An 18,682-nucleotide genomic window follows, 5' to 3' on the forward strand; every position below is an offset into this window, starting at 1 on the left:
CCAGTCACACACTCTCAGCCTAACCTACCTCACAGGGTTGTTGTGAGGATAAAATGGAGAGGAGGAGGATCATGTAAGCCGCCTTGGGTTCCTTGCAAGAGGAAAAAAGGCGGGATATAAATGCAATAATAAGTAATAAAAATAAATAAACCCACAAGCAGAACATGAGCACAACAGTTATGTTCCTTAACACCTCATGTACATAGGCATACTGCCTCTGATCCTGGAAGTAACAGGTAGCCATCAGGACTAGTAGCCACGGATAGCCTTCTCCTCCATGAATTTGTCTAGTTCCCCTTTAAAGCCATCCAAAGTGGTGCATCTTTGTGGTAGTGAATTCTGCACTTTGTACCTTGTGGTAGTGAATTGCATAGCTTATCTATGCTCTGTGTGCAGAAACCCTTTCTTTTATCTGTCCTGAATCTCCCACCAATCAGCTTCATGGGATGACCCCATTAGTTTTATGAGAGAGGAAGAAAAATGACTCCCTATCCACTTTCTCCACAATTTTGTACACCTCTATTATGTCTCCCCTTACTCCTACGGCTGTCTACTCAGAAGTCAATCCCATTGAGATAAATGGGACTTAATCCCAAGCAAGTGTGTATAGGATTGCAGCTTTGTTTATTTATTTTTTAATGTTACAAGAGAATGCAGGATTTTTTTTAGTGGTGTCCACATTGTGGAACACACGCACACCCCTCAGAAATATTCATTTGACATTTACCCTTTTCTCTTTTACAAACTAAGTCAAAACTTGCCTTATTTCTAGAGCACTCTGTGGATGAAAGGTTCCTGTTGCTGCTGCTGCAGCAGCAGCCATTTCTCTCCCCACCCCACCCTGATCATGCGGTTGAATGGATTTTAGTTTGACTTTAGGCATTTGACAGGGCCAAATTTAACTTCAGAGAAGCTCTCAGAGTCTGGATTCCAGGGGTGGGTGGGGCTAAATTCCAAGGAGGTGGAGCCAAGGGCAAACTGGGCACAGCCAAAATACCAAAAACACTAGCATATTTTAGCTTAAAGCTTTTACTTCCAGTAACTAAGCCTTAAAAGAGGCATTTCTACCTTTCAGAATTGGGAAAACAACTGTACAAACACTGGGAAACTACCCAAGGATTGGGAGTCAGGGGAAAGGGAGTAGAGCCAGATAAATGGGGCATGGCAATTTGAGGAACTCTTGAAGGCTGGATTGGGACACCAAGGCTGGACTTACCATGAAGGCCTGATTTTCCACACCTATGGTATATAAATTCTAGTTTTGTAACCTGCCATGAAGTCTTGGTAGTTGCAAAGTAGGGTATCTGTAAAAAAATTATATCTGATGCATGCTTAGGCACATAATGTGTATTATAAGGATGGTGACAAGGGGACTGCATTCCATGATAGCTCTGTTGTGGGCTTCTAGAATAGAAAATAACTAATCTATTATGCCAGTGTACCATTTTACCACTCCTTCAAATGCAAGAAGTACAGTTCCAATGAATTTGTTACTGTGAATCTGGAGCATTCACCAGTCTCTACTGAATGCTTGACTTCGACCACTTGTTTCTCCAGCTTATTATTTCCTGGCTGCAATTAGGTGGAAACAATACCTATAATAAGTTAAAGCATGGGATAGATTTGTTGGAGCACAACAGCAGCCTAAAGAAGTAAAACTGTATTAGAGAGATCAATAGAAGACAAGTGGCAAATTACATTTTAACCAGAAGGATGTAGAGGAGAACAGACAAAACAGCTCCACAAAGCGGCCCATCAAAAGAGGTTGGTTCGACAAGTCATGGGGGAAAAAAATGTTAGCAGCCTCCAGCATCTCTGTGGTAGCCTTCGGAGGCAATGGACCACACATCCAAAAGGAACACAGTGTCACTGGAGGAGTGCAAAAGAATGAATGGCCTTGGCATTTCAGGACACCCATTTGCCTTCCAAAGGAATTGCAACACAATCCGCTTTTTGTACGCAGACACAGAACACTTTTTCAAATCAAATCTATCAATCAAATCTGCATACACAGTGTTAACACCAGATCACCTCTACATCTCATGCAACCCTCCAAACTTCTGGAGCGTAAAAATGAGGGACAGGATTCTTTTAAAGGCCACTGTGAGAAGTATACGTGTTAGGGAAATTGTGAGTCCATAGTTAAACTATGGCGCTGCAGTTGGTGTTGCTTCGAAGTGCTGCCCCGCTGATGCTTCACGAAGGGATAGGGCAGCAGGGAGAGCCATACAATCTTTTATTTCAGCCTGGATGTTGCAGGTGTATCACTTCTTCTGACCAGCTCCTTGTTTCTAGAGTCTCCACCTCAAGCTACCTATTGGACAGTTCTCCTGATGTTCCAGCAACTTTGCCCTGAAACCTACTTCTTGTCCTGTTGGTTAGTTCCCCTGCCTCAAGGGTAGATGGAGAACCAAAGCCTTGACACTCCAGCACCGGTGGGAACCAGCCACAGAAGACAGTAGTGAATTTGGAGCTGTTCCTGTGGTTCTTTTGCCAACATCTTTGCGGAGTTTAAAATGTTGCTGACGTGGGGGTTATGAACTGTGAACTGTGGCAATAAAAAGCTGAAGCTGTCCAAGGCACATTATTTAAAGTGGTCTGGCCACCAGCTTGCTGTGCTGTGTATGACATCTACATAAGTTCACAACTGTACATTCATGCAATATGTTTATCACATTTGTATCCCACCCTTTCCCAAATTGGGATTTGAACTCTCCTCACGCAAACCCTCTCATCATACTGGCTCTCATATCACTCGGAGCTCTCGGACTTTTATGCTAGGTTCATAACAAGATCCAACATCTTTAATAGGAAGAAAATGTTATGGAAGATTGAAAATATAAGGCTGTTGGGCTGATCTAAGAAAGGTATTACATTAATATGGATTTTGAAATTATAAGAACAGTGCTGAAAGGGAAAGGAAGGGAAGGGGGTGATGCTGAATTAAATGAAGATGCCAAAACACATACGTGATAAGCTGTTTCAAACATATTTTTATTGATTAATCAATAATATTATTGATTAATAGAACATATTTTAGAGCCCTGTACTGCACGTTAATGACATATATTGTTTTTAATATCCATCCTCTGCATAATCTTATTCAGATCATCGTTCACTGTACAGTCTGTTTGTACAGGTGGCTTCTCCTTTTGATTCCAGATTACCTGCACAGCATGAACAATTTGATTCCAAGCATCAAAATAAACAGCAGGATTATGTTTTAAAACTTTCATGTACTGTGTTCAAATAATAATAAAAAAGGACTGGCGTTAAGGCATCCGTGGAAATTTTTTTTACTAACTGAACTTTAAAACAGAGTTACCACCCAATTCAAGAAATCTTAGTTGATTCATCAGATTAGTTTCAGTCCCCTAATGGATTAATCTTCATAAAATGTTCTATAGCTAGAAAAATCATCTGAAGAAAGCATGCTTTTGCTGTTTTCAGATGTGCACATACTTGCCACAGTATTATAGAAGACACATTCCACTTTTCTAAGATGGTGTCATTGACAGACTTTATACTTGTATCAAAAATTAACATTTAAAATGTGTGTAGTTCATTGGAAATTTTGAATTCACTGATTAAAAGGTCGCAGCCCTACCCTAACAACAACAACATCATCATCATTGAGCACTTACTGTTGCTAGGTTTTACTCTGTTTATATTTTTTTATTCTGTAGTTTTAATCTATTATATTTTATATTGTATTTTCTGCTGTATTTTTGTGGCTTTAATTTTATGGACCACCCAGACAGCTTCATTATTGGGCGGTATAAAAATAAAATAAAAGAATAAATAATTTGCTTAACTGCTATGAGTCAGATAGTCAGTTCCCTGTGACAATGCCATACAATCTAATCGACCGAAAAAAATATAAGGGATGGTCGAAGAAATAAGGAAGACAATCCAAATGGAAAATGAAGCTTTACTAGTAGTGTAGCTATACCTACCTGACTCAACTAACTGGAAATTTAAGCCCAGTGCTCAAGTTCGGGGGCATGTGGTAGGGCTTCCCTTAAGGAAATCAACATGCCACATCCCCTGAGCCTTTCCCCAATTTTGGCCCCTCCCACAGGTCCTCATAAGCCACAAACTGCCTCCCCCAGGCTGGCATATGGCCACAAAGACATGGGGAATTGCAGATGGGCTGGGGCTTGAACAGAGCTGGGAAGTCTGGAATCATCCCCTGCCCCAAGCAGACTATCATAAAAGGCAGAAGACCCATAATGCCTGTACTTCAAGCACCATTTATTTATTTATTTATTTAAATACTTCTATACTGCCTAATATATTAACATCCCTAAACGGCTCACATGAAAATATAACACAACAATATAACAACTGAGAGAAATAATTATAACATTTAAAAAAAACCCATTAATTTATTTCAGTGTCAGTTTATTGTATGTGGACTCCAACAACTTACTGCCAAATGGCTTGATCTAGACATGTATTGATGTCAACGGGACTTACTCCCAGATAAGTGTATATAGGATCGCAGCATCGAGGTGGCTTCAACAGAGGCAGGCAGGACGCAGACCTGGATCTACTGGGAGATGCTGGTTGATTTGGAGGAGATCTACAGTGGTGGTGACACATATAACACAGACCTCGGATGGCTTGAAAAGCCTATAGCTTGTTGTTAAGCAGCATACTTAGCCTGTTTTTAGAGAAGGAATGGTACGGATGAGTGTGAAAGGGCTAAAATCAAACCACGAAGGGTGGGAAATGGGAGAGAAGCTGGTAAACAAGCAAGTTTCCAGAGGAAAGAATACTTGGGTATTTCAGAACAAGAGACTGAATGGCTGTTAACAGCTCCTGAGGAAGGAAGTAATGTGAGACGCATTGAGCACAATAACAATACTTAAAAAAAAAATTCTCGGGCACCAGAGCCTGTCTCGCCCTTCTTCACTGTCAATCAACGGTGCTCCTTCCCTCTTCACTGCACAACTGAGTAACATCTAAATCAGCTCAAAGTAGCATGAACAGAAGCAGATCTTGGTTATGGCATCTTCTTCTACTACTTTTAAAAAAAGCTGGTGAAATGAAAAAAGGTTGGGGGAGAAACCAGGAGTGGATTTTTGTGCAAAAGGAAAACAAATTCTTGCTTTAAGCCATGTGCTCAAAGGCAACATATGTTGTTGCCACCCTAACCATTATTTTTGCACCTGGCTGTGGTGGATGGTAAACAGTAAAACGGATCCCACAAGCCCGAAGTCTGCTCACCCCCGACTTATAATAAAATCCCACAAAAAACAGAGAACGAAGCACAACATGCACTATTTAAAAAAATGATCAAATCAGCAAGAGTAAAAAAAGCAATACAGTTCCACTGATAAAAATTCAGAAAAATAAATCAGTACAATAGCAGAAAGGTTCTGAAGGTGCTGTTTCAATCCATTAAAATTATGCCACGGTCCTGAACAGCCTTTGTAAGGCCTTTTCCAGAAGGCAGCCACGTTATTCTTAGAATCATAAAATAGTAGGGTTGGAAAGGGCCTATAAGGCCATCAAGTCCATTCGAGCAAAAACAACACGGAGTCTTGTGGCATTTTAAAGACTAACATATTTCTTCCAGCATACACTTTTCTGGACTCTCCAGATGCCAATCAGATGCTGCAGTCCTGTACACACTTATCTGGGAGTAAGCACCATTGAACTAAATGGGTCTCATTTCCAAGAGCAGACATGTGTACAGGATTACGCTGTTAATCCCACTGAATTCATGGGCACGTACTTCCATGTAAACATCTGGCTGCAATTCTATGCACACTTTCTTGGGAGTAACAACGCTGTCCCAGAGAGCCCTACCCAACAGCACACTCCATTGAGGTCAATGGGGCTTATGCCCAGGTAAACAGGAATAAGATTGCAGCCTATCTCCCACTGAAGCTGAAGTGACACCGACTTCCAACCACATTTGAATTAAGGCATGGGTGTGATCCTTTAAGAGGGCTGGCTTGGAAGGAACCCCCACTGAACTTGATGGGGCTCAGTTCTGAGTAAAGGCGTGCAACTTATCAAGGTCTTCTGCGCAAACGGGACTACATTTCCCGAAATGCTCATGTCCTGCTGGACCTTTTCCCCATAGAGATAAGAAAAATATAGAGTCACACATCATCGCAGTTCTCAGGTATATGTCAGGTCTCAAATTGAACCGTTTTAACTTCCCAATACAAAAAAATATGCGGCGCGTCACCATAGAGATCCATAGGGTGGAGCGGTGCCACTTTATGCGCATCAGGAATCACATTCAAGTGAGGCTTCCCTTTCAAAAGAAGCTCAGAAGTGTGCCTTATTCCTTTTCTCCACTTTTCCTATCTCTGTTTTTCCTCCTCCGGAAGCGGGAGAGAACGGGCGGACTACATTTCCCACAATGCTATGCTTCCTAGCCTTTCTGGGGCCCCGACCAACCGGACGTTGGAGGTAAAAAACAACAACAACTACATTTCCCATAAGGAATTGCGCTCTTCCTCCTTTCTATTAAATATATATTTTATACCGCTTTTTGACCAGAATGGGTTCGACGGAGCGTCTTACAGAGACAAAACAAACGTAGAACTATGAGGTAAACATGAAAACAAACAAACCTCTCATAAGTCTCCCACGCTTCCCACAATGCATCTCTCCCTCGCGCGCGCGCGCGCACAAGCGCAAACACGTCCTCTCGCGAGACTTGCGAGGAAGGCGGTCAAGCGGAGAGGCGGGGAGATCGCGAGGCGAGGCCCGGAAGCGCCTCGGAGTCAGGCCTGGCAAGACGCGGGCGGGCGCCGGAGCCGAAGCGGACCGACATGGCCGAGACGGACCCCAAGACCGTGCAGGACCTGACCGCGGTGGTGAGGGCGGCCCCCAGGCCGGAGAGCGGCCGCGGGGGATGACGGGATGGGCCGCGTTGCTACGGAGATGGGCTGAGGGCCACTCAGCGGGGCCCGGGTGGGCCTGGAGAGGCGGGTGGGGCGTGCCCGGGGGTTGCTGTGGAGACGAGGGCGGGGCAGGGAGTGAGAGCTGACTGCCGTGGAGACGGTGGGGCGGGGCCTCCGGTTGCCATGGGGACCTTGGGCGCCGCTAGGCCATGGCATGGGGCGTGAGCCTCGCGGGGGCTGCCCCCGAAGTGCGGCTCTCTCATTTGAACGACGTGCGAATCACGTATTGTCTGTGCGGGCTGTGTAAGGCGTTCTTTCCTCCAGGGAGCCGAGGCTGCGATGGATCTTCTCGTCACCTGATTCTCACGGCAACCTGTGTGGCAGTCCGGGCTGAGAGAGGAAGGAGCGGGTCCCAGGGCCGGCCGGCCGGCTGGCTGGCCGCCCATTGCCCTGGGGATCCTTCAGAAGCCAAATCGATTTGTTCACGTGTTTCGTTTTTATGCCGCCCAGGAGCCGAAGCTCCCTGATGCATCCAGGCAAGGAGACAGATGCCTTCTTGACCTGACGAAGCCGAATGGTGGGAAGCTCAGGACAGATAAAAGGAAGGCCTTCTTCACACGGCACGTAGTGGCGCTGTGGAATTCGCAGTCGTAAGGCGTAGCGATGGCTGCCCGTTTGGATGGCTCGAAAAGGAGATTGGACAAATTCCTGGAGGAGAAGGCTCTCAATGGCTACTAGTCCTGATGGCTCTATGCGTTCTCCAGTATCGGGGGCAGTGTGCCTATGTACACCCGGTGCTTGTGAACATGTGCAGGCGGGTGCCATTGCGCTCGTGCCCTGCTTGTGGGTTACTCACGAGCAGCTGGTCGGCCACTGTGTGAACAGAGTGCTGGTCTAGGTGGACCCTTGGTCTGATCCAGCAGGGCTCTTCTTGTCCTTATGACAGGAGACAGACTTTCCTATGAGTATTAGCCATGGAAACTCTGATGGAGCCTTCAAATTTAGAGGTGGTGCAGCCCTCTTTGCTGGTCCTGGCGACAAACAATAAGGAAGTGCTATTGTAAGTGCTATTGCCAGTGTGGTGTAGTGGCAAGGGTGTTGGACTACGAGCTGGGAGATCCGGGTTCTAGTCCCCACTCGGCCATGGAAGCTCACTGGGTGACTTTGGGCCAGTCACACACTCTCAGCCCAGCCTACCTCACAGGGTTGTTGTAGTGAGGATAAAATGGAGAGGAGGAGGATAATGTAAGCCGCCTTGGGTTCCTTGCAAGAGGAAAAAAGGCGGGGTAAAAATGCAGTAAATAAATAAAATAAATAAATAAGTTGCCGGGGGGGGGGGCATTTGGTATGAAAGGGCGCTCATACCTAAATAAATAAATGAAGTCTCCACACCTTCTTCATGAGCTTCCCAGATTCATCTGGGTGGCCCCTTCTGGAAACAGAACAATAGGCCAGAAGGATTTTTGGTCCTGGTCTTGCAAGATGTATCCTTGGTTGAATTTGAAAGGCACCATATATAGAATTGTAATAAGTAAATAATAAATAAATGGACACCCTGGGATGGATTGTGTGTTATCCATGTCCTTTTCTGCTCCCTCTCCATCTTTCACCATTTTCATAGGAGCTCTTAGAAAGGTTAGGTATGCATATGTTTACATTTGTCCTCCTAGCCTATGATAGACAGTAAATTGGAAATTAAACAAGTTCTTTAATAGTAAACAAACAAGAGATACCCTGGTCTGTTTGATTGTTTTCTCCTTTTGTCACTGTGAATGTTATTGTGTTGCACTTAGTTGATACCTGTTCTAAAAAGACTCCCTACCCCACCCCAATGCATGGAGGTGAGTGGGAGCATATTTCAGGAGGCAGTTTTGTATGCTGAGCCATGCGGGGGGGACTTCCTAGCAAGATGAATTGAAATTTGCACATACAATGCTCTGTGACTACTATCTGCAATTCTTTATCAGTTGAATTGGCAAAGAATTGTATAGCAGCCTGATAATTTGCTGTTTGCCTGACAATTGCCCCTGGCTGAGTAGAGATGGCAGATGTGCATACTAACCCTGTCGTGCTTCTTTGAACATGTTTAAAAAAAAAAGAATGTGAACCTCCCAGAGAGCTTCGGCTATTGGGCAGTATAGAAATGAAATAAATAAAATAAAACCAAAGTCTGTCTGGGACCTTTATCCAGCTCTTGCTTTTAAAAGAGGGGTTGGCAAACATTTCCTTTGTGCGGCTTGGTAGCAAATGAAATCCCTGCCTAGGCTTAAGACAGTGTACCCAGTAAGTGGGCGGGCAGTGGGGCTAAGAAATTAAATTCCAGTGGTCTCAAACTGATTCCTGTTTAAACTAAAATATATCTTTTTTTTCCATCAGGTGCAGACTCTGCTGCAACAAATGCAGGACAAGTTTCAAACCATGTCTGACCAGATTATTGGCAGGAATATCCTTTCTACCTTGTCAGTTTCACTCTTTGTGTGGTGTGCAGAACTGATGAAACCTGTAGATACCCCAAAGGTGTTTGTCCCTACAGAGACCTTGGATCCTCTTTCTTTGTACAGGGTTAAAATCTGCTAAGAAAAACCACAGTTTGTGGGCACATGGTGGCATTTTTGGTAGCCCCTTCCCCCTTTGTGACTCCCCCCAGAGATATGACAATGCCATACTTAGAATATAAATAGGGAAGGGAATATGGCCTTATACCAGGTCCATCTGGTATATTTGTCCACGCAGCGTGGTATCCAGCCGTCCCCAACTTAGTGCCCTCCAGATCTTTTGGACCGCAACTGCCAGCATTCCTGAAGGTTGGCCATGCTGGCTGGGACTGATGGGAGTTGAAATATCTTGAGGGCACCAGGTTAGGCGAAGCTTGTGTTAGCGTTTTAGGGTGCAATCCTGTGCATGTTTAGACAGAAAAAGTCCTACAGCTCCTAGAATTCTCCCTAGGAGAATTCCCATGCTGGCTGGGGAATGCTGGGAGTTGTAGGACTTTTTCCTGTCTAAACATGCTCAGGATTGTGTCCTTAGAGCATTCAAAGCACTTCACAACCTTCTTCCAAAAATCCAGAAAGGGTGTTCAGTATCATTATCCCTGTCTTGCAGATCGAGGGCTGAAATTGAGAGAATAATGTCTTGAGTTCATGGCTGAGATGAGATTTGAATGGGAGGCTTTCTGATTCATGGCCGAAGTCTCTTAAGCACTACACAGACGCTAACTTAAGATGTCCTTAAAAGGAAATTAGATTCATGGGGATAAGGTTTCTAGTCATAGAGGATTGATGATGAAACACTTAGAACATGCTTAAAATTTTCTAAGCACTATGGCAGATATTGAAATATAAGACGGTCCCTGCTCACAGAGTAATGGAGAGAAGAGTTAAATAAGCGTTGGATGGGGTCAGGTTGGTCTCAATTCTTTTAGGTCTTCTTCCTAGCAAGGAAGGGCAAAGCAAGTTTCCCACAGGTGCGCCTTTTCTGGCTGATAGATAGGGCCAAGTTGGTCTCCCTCTTGCCATGCTGTTCTTCCTGGGAAGCAGAGAGTGCAGCCTCCTAGTAGCCTTTGCTCCCATGTCCGATGGATGAGGCCAGTGTGTGCTACCCTTACCCTATAGAGCTCTATAGTACCTCTAGTATCAGAAGCAGAATCCCTCTGAAAACCCATTTTGGGGAACAGCAGCAGGAGAGATCTCTCGCCCTCATGTCCTGCTTGGCTTCCCAAAAGCACTGTGGGAAACAGGATGGTAGACTAGAAGGTCTGTTGGTTTGATCCAGCAGGGCGGCTCTTACATTTTTATGTTATGAGCTGCTCTGTAGAGATTTGACATTTGTTTAATTTGTAGTTACTTCACAATCTATCATATTTAAACCTTCACTGTTATTTCTTTGTGTCTTGAGCCTCGAGGAAAGGCTCACTTACCTATTCAAATAACATGATGGGGCCTGCCTTTCCGAGGGTCAGTTGGTGGCTCTGCGCAGTTGCGTTTCTGCAGTCTTGTTTTCTTTAACTTGGACTCACTTGATGACATGAGCTGTCGCATCGACGACTTGGAGAAGAACATTGCGGATCTCATGACACAAGCAGGGGTGGAGGAGCTGGAAGGTGAAAACAAGGCAGCTGCCAGCAAGACTTCAAGTGAGGATTACTTTGACAGGATTCAGTGTCTGCAGATGACAGTGGGCAGAACTGTGAATCCGGAGCTGGGGCTGCATGTTTGGGCTGTGGAAGGTGATCGGCCAATTAGAGTGGTTTTCTTGGGGCCCACAAGTGGGTCGCATGCCAACCTATGATAGGATTCACCACCAGCAGCGTCGTCACCATTCATTTCTTCTTTTTCCTTCAAGAGGAGAAAGAGAGGGGGAAAAGCCTGAGAAAGACATTCCTGCTAAACAGCAAAATTAGCAGCTCGGCCGTAGGCTCTAAATCAGGGCTGGGGAACCTTTTCTGGCATAAGGGCCAGATTGCCACCTGGAAACCTCCTAGTGGCCAGTTGCTAGCAATGGATGTGGCCAGAGCCCAAAGTGGGTATGTCTGCTGCAATCTCACACCATCCTCTCTCATTCTCACACACACTCTTTCCACACATGATCTTTCTCTCACACATGCTTCCCAACCCCACCTCCGCAGCTGATCAATGTAGATCAGTTGAAGGGAGCATTTTCCCTGCCCAGTGCTGACATAGGCTCCCTTGCTTGGCCCTGAGCAGGGAAAAGGTCTTCTCCCCAGAGATAAGACCTTTTTCCCTGGGGAGAGGGGGAAGAAGCTGCTGAGATGGGTGGAGACCCGGTTGGAGAGGAGAAATAACTTTTTAATGTAGTGCATAGTGAAAGGGTGGAATTCATTGCCACAAAACTGATGGCTGCTAGCTTAGATAGCATAGCACTATAGGCCTGTTGATAGAAACAGTGGTTAGTAATAACAGCTACTTACCCTGTATAGCCTATAGAGTCATATACCTCTAGGTCCACATGCAGGATAAGACCATCACCTCAAAACCTGCTTGTGAGAGTCCAGAAAAGTCTGGCTGGCCAGTCTTGGAAAGAGAATGCTGGACTAGATGGCCCTTTGGCCTCATCCAGCATGACAGTTCCAAGGGTTCATATTGTTCTAATAAAACAACTGCGGCCTGCAAGAAAACATTGCAGTGTTGGATCTCCAGTTCAGGATGCCAGCCAGACACACCCTCTTCCAGAAGATTCCGTTCCATTTTTAAAATCTCCATTAGACATTTTTAAGCAAAAGCTGAATGACCACCTATTGGGGATGCTGCAGTAGTGTCAGCAGGAGTTTGGATTAGATGACCTTTGAGGTCACTTGCAGCTCTATAATTTCCCATCTGCCCTGATTCCTCATCTTCTCCCCCCTCGAAACACACACACACACACACACACACACACACTGTTGTCATTTAGCATGTTCTGTCCTCATTCAGCAGTTTTGGGTTTCCCCCTTCGGGCATTTTCCAAGGTTTTTTTGTACTTCCTCAGATCTCCAGGTCCTCCCAAACATCCTGATACCTCTCTCTTGTGCTTGGACAGGGCCGTTTTGGCTATATATGGATCCACACTTGGAGAACTGAGACTTTAGAGGCTGCAAATTCAACACATTTATGGATGTAAATGTGGGGTTACGTGGGGTTACCCTTGAAGACGGTTCGGAAACTGCAGCTGGTACAGAACGCGGCGGCTCGCCTGATTAAAGGCAGCCGCTGGCGAGATCACATCACTCCAGTGCTGAAGGAGTTGCACTGGTTACCAGTTGTTTTCCGGGCCAAATTCAAGGTGTTGGTTTTGACCTTTAAAACCCTATATGGTTCCGGCCCAGCCTATCTTAAGGAGCGCCTCCAGCAACACCAGACAGGCTGCTTAACAAGATCAGCCTCGGATGGCCTTCTCTCTGTCCCATCAGCCAGGACAGCTAGACTGGTGGGGACGAGGGAGAGGGCCTTCTCTGTGGTGGCCCCCACTCTGTGGAACTCCCTCCCTAGGGAACTCCGTCATGCCCCCTCTTTAATGAGCTTCCGTCGTGCATTAAAAACGTGGTTGTTCAGGCAGGCATTTGGGGTGGGTTAGGGTATTTTTTTTAAAAAAAATTTATGGTAAAATTTTATTGTTTTAAAATTGTTTATGGTGGGTTGTACATCGCCCAGAGTGGCTGGGTGACCAGTCAGATGGGCGATTGATAAATTTAATAAATAAATAAATAAATAAATGTATGCATGTATGTATGTATTTCTTAGATTTATATCCCACTTTTTCTCCAAGGATCTTAAGGTGGCATACATGGTTAGGCTGAGAAGAAGTGACTGGGCCAAGATCACCCAGTGAGCTTTATGGCTGCATGGGGACTCACCAATCCTAACCTGATACTCTACCAACCACTCCATTTTGTTAAGTTAAAAGTGTGTTAGACATGGGCTTTCTTAATGTCGCTCGTGAATCTGGGTGGCTTTCTATGGCATCATTCTTGTTACTAAATGTGTCTGGTTTATTTTTCCTCAACAGCTTGCCAATAATCTTCGATGGGTGCAGGAAAGGAACATTTTTTTCAAGCCTACGGGAATTTCAAGACTGCAATTTTTTTGTTTTTTCCCCAACTATTAGTGCATAAAAGCATTTTTCTACAGCTGTAGAACTTGCATTCTTAATGTACCTTATATAGCTAGATTTCGAACAATTTGTATTCTGATTTCTTGTGTAGGGTGAGTTTCACACACTTTTTCAAATTATCACATTCTATAAAGTTATTAAAACAGTGTGGTGGAGTTCAAGTTAAAAATACTAACATTACAAATGCGTATTTGTGAAGTCGCACTTTTAAAAGAAATGCTTTTACATCTTGCCTTTTTGTAATACCTTTCACTGGGATAGGTAAACACTGTTGTACTTTCCAGCAGCCTTCACAACAAATCTGTCATATATTCGCGAGGCATTTTTGTGGAGTTGAGCACAAGAATGAAAACATGTTCTAAAATCAGTCATTGTACCGCCATGTTGCTCTGTTAGCAGTGGGTTTAATACAACAAGCAATCTGCTTCAGGGATTTAGAGTATGTGTGCCATAACTCTTCTGTTTAGTTTTTTTTATCATCAATCCAGGCACGTCATGATTTCACCAATGATTTTGGACAGATGATATATTAAAGCTGTGTTTCACTAAATTGCAGCCAACAATGCCCTGGAGCTAGGATTTTGCAGTTGGGAGATATCCTTTAAGAGACCTAGTTTATTCCTATTTATGGAGATTACTTGCTTGGGGCTGTTATCTCCCATACACACCTTATTTCAAGGAGTTGGACTCTGGGTAGACATGTTATCATCTGTTTTCTGGTTCCTGTACTGCTAGCTTGCCTTTACATCTTGGTAAATGCAAACTTCCTTTTTAACATGATGTGGCTTTTGAGCTGCTGTTCTTCCCTAAATGCTAGCTTATAAAATGGCTTAGCAGCTGCTGATAGAGGCAACCCAAATGTACAAAACTAGCATTTAGATTGCAACATCTGTAAGTATTGGATTAAAGGGAACCCTCTCAAGGGAACACAGCAGACGTTCTCCTTGGTGTCCCTCCTTGCCAAACTAGGTTGGCATGATAGAAGGGATGGGAGATGCAGTGACCATCACAAGTCCTGTGTGGGTCAGTGACGGTGTTTTGTCAGTGGCCTCACCCAGGTCTTGGCTAATGAGAGGACAAGAGCTTCACTAGCTTCAGGATCTTCTTCCCTGCAGCTTCACACTCTGCCTTTCGGTGTCTCATGCCCTCCAAGAAGCTTATGCCATTCAATTTGGTAATCGCTAGTCAAGAGTTTGCTGTTGATTGATCTTAGATCACAGCAGAACAAACAAAAAAAGCATGTTCTTAAAGGCCAAGGTGTTTTTTGCCACCGACATGTATGACTCTAGTGTAAGGTAGTTACAATCCTGCTCCAGCATACTGTGGAGTGAATGGCAATTTCCTTGGGGCATGTAATGCAAACACTGCGTTTTGCTTAAGCCCTCTAACAGCACAGTATATGTTGTTTACTCAGAACTTGTGCTTAGGCTTGTAAGTGTATTCAGCATTGCAGCAAAAGAGTGCAGTGAATGGTTTTGTGGCAGCTCATAATTTACAATATGATCAAACATCCCATAAATGCGAATCTTACCTCTAGATAGTGAAAATGGTGTTACACACAGGGCAATCCCATCACTAAGACCTTAACTCTGCAATCCTGATCACCTCTGGGAGCAAGCCCCATTGATCTTCAGTGGGACTTCTGAGACTAGATATACGTAGGATTGTGCTGTAAACACAGTGTGCTATGACCACGGCTATTAGTGGACTCAGCATGCCTGATGTGAATTAAGTGGGACCCCATATAGTATGGCATATATACTGGGATAATGGGGGAAAACCACGTACACAGCCAGCCCTTAAGATCCCATGCCAGCAGTCTGTTTCTCCCCAACTAGGGCAGTTTCTTTAGTCTGTTTGATTAGGATAGCCTTCTCCAACCTTGGAGGATGCTGGGTGTTGTAGTCCAGCACTAGGTTGGGGAAGGCTGGATTAGGAGCTGAACATGTTTCTTCATGGGTTAGAGAAGTAAGGAGAGGGAGACACGGTTCTCTGGCATTATAAAATCTGACAAGTGTGAATAGTCTGAAATGTTATAGTCCGGTTGCCTTGTCTGAAAGATATGCAAGCTGACTTGGTTCTAATAGCAACAGCTGAAAAGTAGCACCTGACCCTTTGATCTCTCATGAAACATGACTGTGGCAGGATGTAGATCCTCACTTCTGAAACTGTTGAAGTTGTCATCAGTTGTGTTAAGGAGGCAACGGGGGATTGTAGGAAATATGTACTCCCTCCCCTCGCCCCATGAACTTAGACTTTCTGGTCAAGTTGTTCAAATTGTCTAATAAAAATGCTGAAATGGCTCCAAAATGAAGTTGATTTATGTGTCTAATACAGGCTTTGCGTGTCTTAAATGTGACTGATGCGTAACAGTGGATTGACAGTAGGGTTAGGACAGGCGAAAGGAAGTACTTCACACAACGCGTAATCAAATTGTGCTGCCACAAGGCCTTAGCGGTGGCCACCAGTGCTGCAGCGAGGTTTTAGACCCTGGACTTAAGAGTCTTATGGAGCCTCCCCTTAAGACAGCCATTTGCATTCAGCTGTGAAGCATACAATGGTATTCTGCATCATTCCATTTACAATTTTTACATTCCTCTTATATTAGGGAGAGGGCAGGGTTGCATGTAACAAGAAGCCACTGTGGGTACATTTCCCTGCTGGGCTTAATGTGGCAGTGGCCGCCGTTTTGAATATATGAGCCGTGGCGGGGGGTGCGCCATGGCTTGTTATGCGTGAACTTGACCAGGGTGGGTTGTCAGGGTGGTTGACAAGCCACCCAGAACCCATGGCCTGTTTTAGGGTTGGGGGGGGGGATTTGTTTTTTGCCCCAACAGCCCCACCCTTGCTGGGTTTGCACATAATGACAAGCTATGGTGTTTGTCCCCTGTGGCTCGAATATTCAAAATCATAGCAGCCGTTGCAATGATAAAGGCCTCAGGGAAATTCACCCATGGTGGCTTCTTGTTACGTGCAAGCCAGGACAGAGAGCGCTGTTTGCCAACCCTGATTTTAAAAAGGAATACTCTTAACCCTGTGCAGTTTCACATTTTGCACTTAAATCCTAGAAAGCACAATCATGGCAACAGGAAAAATGTATTTTGCTTCTGCTGCTAATTACATTTAGTTGGGAATAAGCATTTTGTAGAAAAGGATAAGATATTATAAAACTTTGTTGTTGTTGTTCAGTCGTTCAGTCGTGTCCGACTCTTCGTGACCCCATGGACCATCGCACGCCAGGCCTTCCTGTCCTGCGCTGTCTCCCGGAGTGTGCTCAAGTTCATATTCATTGCATCGGTGATGCTATCTAGCCATCTCATCCTCTGCCGTCCCCTTCTCCTTTTGCCTTCAGTCTTTCCCAGCATCAGGGTCTTTTCCAGAGAGTTTTCTCTTCGCATTAGGTGGCCAAAATATTTGAGCTTCAGCTTCAGTATCTGTCCTCCCAATGAGCAGTCAGGGTTGATTTCCTTTAGGATGGACTGATTTGACCTCCTTGCAGTCCAGGGGACTCGTAAGAGTCTTCTCCAGCACCACAGTTCGAAAGCATCAATTCTTCGGCGCTCAGCCTTCCTTATAGTCCAGCTCTCACAGCCATACATTACTACTGGGAAAACCATAGCTTTGATTAGACGGACCTTTGTCGGCAAGGTGATGTCTCTACTTCTTACGATGCTGTCTAGGTTTGCCATAGCTTTCCTCCCAAGGAGCAAGCGTCTTTTAATTTCATGGCTACAGTCACCGTCTGCGGTGATCTTGGAGCCCAAGAAAGTAAAATCTGTCACTGCTTCCATTTCTTCCCCTTCTATATGCCAGGAAGTGATAGGGCCAGATGCCATGATCTTAGTTTTGTTAATGTTGAGTTTCAAACCAGCTTTTGCACTCTCCTCTTTCACCCTCAATAAGAGGCTCTTGAGATCCTCTTCGCTTTCTGCCATTAGGGTGGTATCATCTGCATATCGGAGGTTGTTGATAATTCTCCCAGCAATCTTAATTCCGACCTCTGATTCATCCAACCCGGCATTTCTCATGATGTACTCTGCATATAAGTTAAATAAGCAAGGTGACAATATGCAGCCTTGTCGTACTCCTTTCCCAATTTTGAACCACTCGGTTGTTCCGTGTCTGGTTCTTACTGTTGCTTCTTGACCCTCGTACAGGTTTCTCAGGAGACAGGTAAGGTGGTCTGGTACTCCCATCACTTTAAGAATTTGCCACAGTTTGTTGTCATCCACACAATCAAAGGCTTTAGCGTAGTCAATGAAGTAGAAATAGACGTTTTTCTGGAATTCTCTGGCTTTCTCCATGATGCAGCGAATGTTGGCGATTTGATCTCTAGTTCCTCTGCCTCTTCGAAACCCAGCTTGTACTTCCGGTAGTTCTCGGTTCGCATACTGCTGAAGCCTAGGTTGTAGGATTTTGAGCATCACCTTGCTGGCATGTGAAATGAGCGCAATTGTGCAGTAGTTGGAACACTCTTTGGCGTTGCCCTTCTTTGGAATTGGAATGTAAACTGACCTTTTCCAGTCTTGCGGCCATTGTTGAGTGTTCCAAATTTGTTGGCATATTGAATGCAACACTTTAACAGCATCATCTTTTAGGATTTTAAATAGCTCAGCTGGAATACTGTCATCTCCACTAGCTTTGTTGTTAGTAATGCTTCCTAAGGCCCACTTGACTTCACTCAATTGTACCCCAGTACTGCTTTTCCCACCCTTTTGTTGACGATGAGTGCTACTCCATTTCTTCTAAGGGATTCTTGCCCACAATAGTAGATATGATGGTCACCTGAATTAAATTCGCCCATGCCTGTCCATTTTAGTTCGCTGATTCCCAAGATGTCGATGTTCAATCTTGCCATCTCATGTTTGACCACCTCCAGCTTACCTTGATTCATTGATCTGACATTCCAGGTTCCTAAACAATATCGTTCTTTACAGCATCAGACTTTCTTTTCACCACCAGACACATCCACAGCTGAGTGTCCTTTCGGCTTTGGCCCAGCCGCTTCACTCTTTCTGGCGCTACTTGGAAATACCCTCTGCTCTTCCCCAGTAGTATATTGGACACCTTCCGACCTGAGGGGCTCATCTTCCGGCATCATATCTTTTAGCCTTGTGATACGTTCCATGGGGTTTTCTTGGCAAGAATACTGGAGTGGGTTGCCATGTCCTTCTCCAGTGGACCACATTTTGTCAGAACTCTCTGCC

At 44.8% G+C, this 18,682-nt stretch overlaps 1 protein-coding gene and 1 long non-coding RNA gene across 2 annotated transcripts in view; one reads left to right on the forward strand and one right to left on the reverse strand.

The window, feature by feature from the left end:
- LOC146338833 (uncharacterized) overlaps nt 1-18,682 on the reverse strand; it is a 247,934-nt gene that overhangs the window by 73,073 nt on the left and 156,179 nt on the right. The window lies entirely within an intron of this gene.
- On the forward strand, nt 6,723-15,785 carry HSBP1 (heat shock factor binding protein 1). Its single transcript, XM_084812858.1, has 4 exons — nt 6,723-6,842; nt 9,246-9,312; nt 10,885-11,001; nt 13,371-15,785. Exons 1-4 carry the CDS (start codon nt 6,798-6,800, stop codon nt 13,379-13,381), a joined length of 240 nt encoding a protein of 79 aa, XP_084668984.1. The 5' UTR covers nt 6,723-6,797; the 3' UTR covers nt 13,382-15,785.

This window comes from Heloderma suspectum, chromosome 8 (assembly GCF_057233095.1).
Source record: "Heloderma suspectum isolate Gila_16-S chromosome 8, 16-S_ref, whole genome shotgun sequence".
NCBI classification, from domain to species: domain Eukaryota; kingdom Metazoa; phylum Chordata; class Lepidosauria; order Squamata; family Helodermatidae; genus Heloderma; species Heloderma suspectum.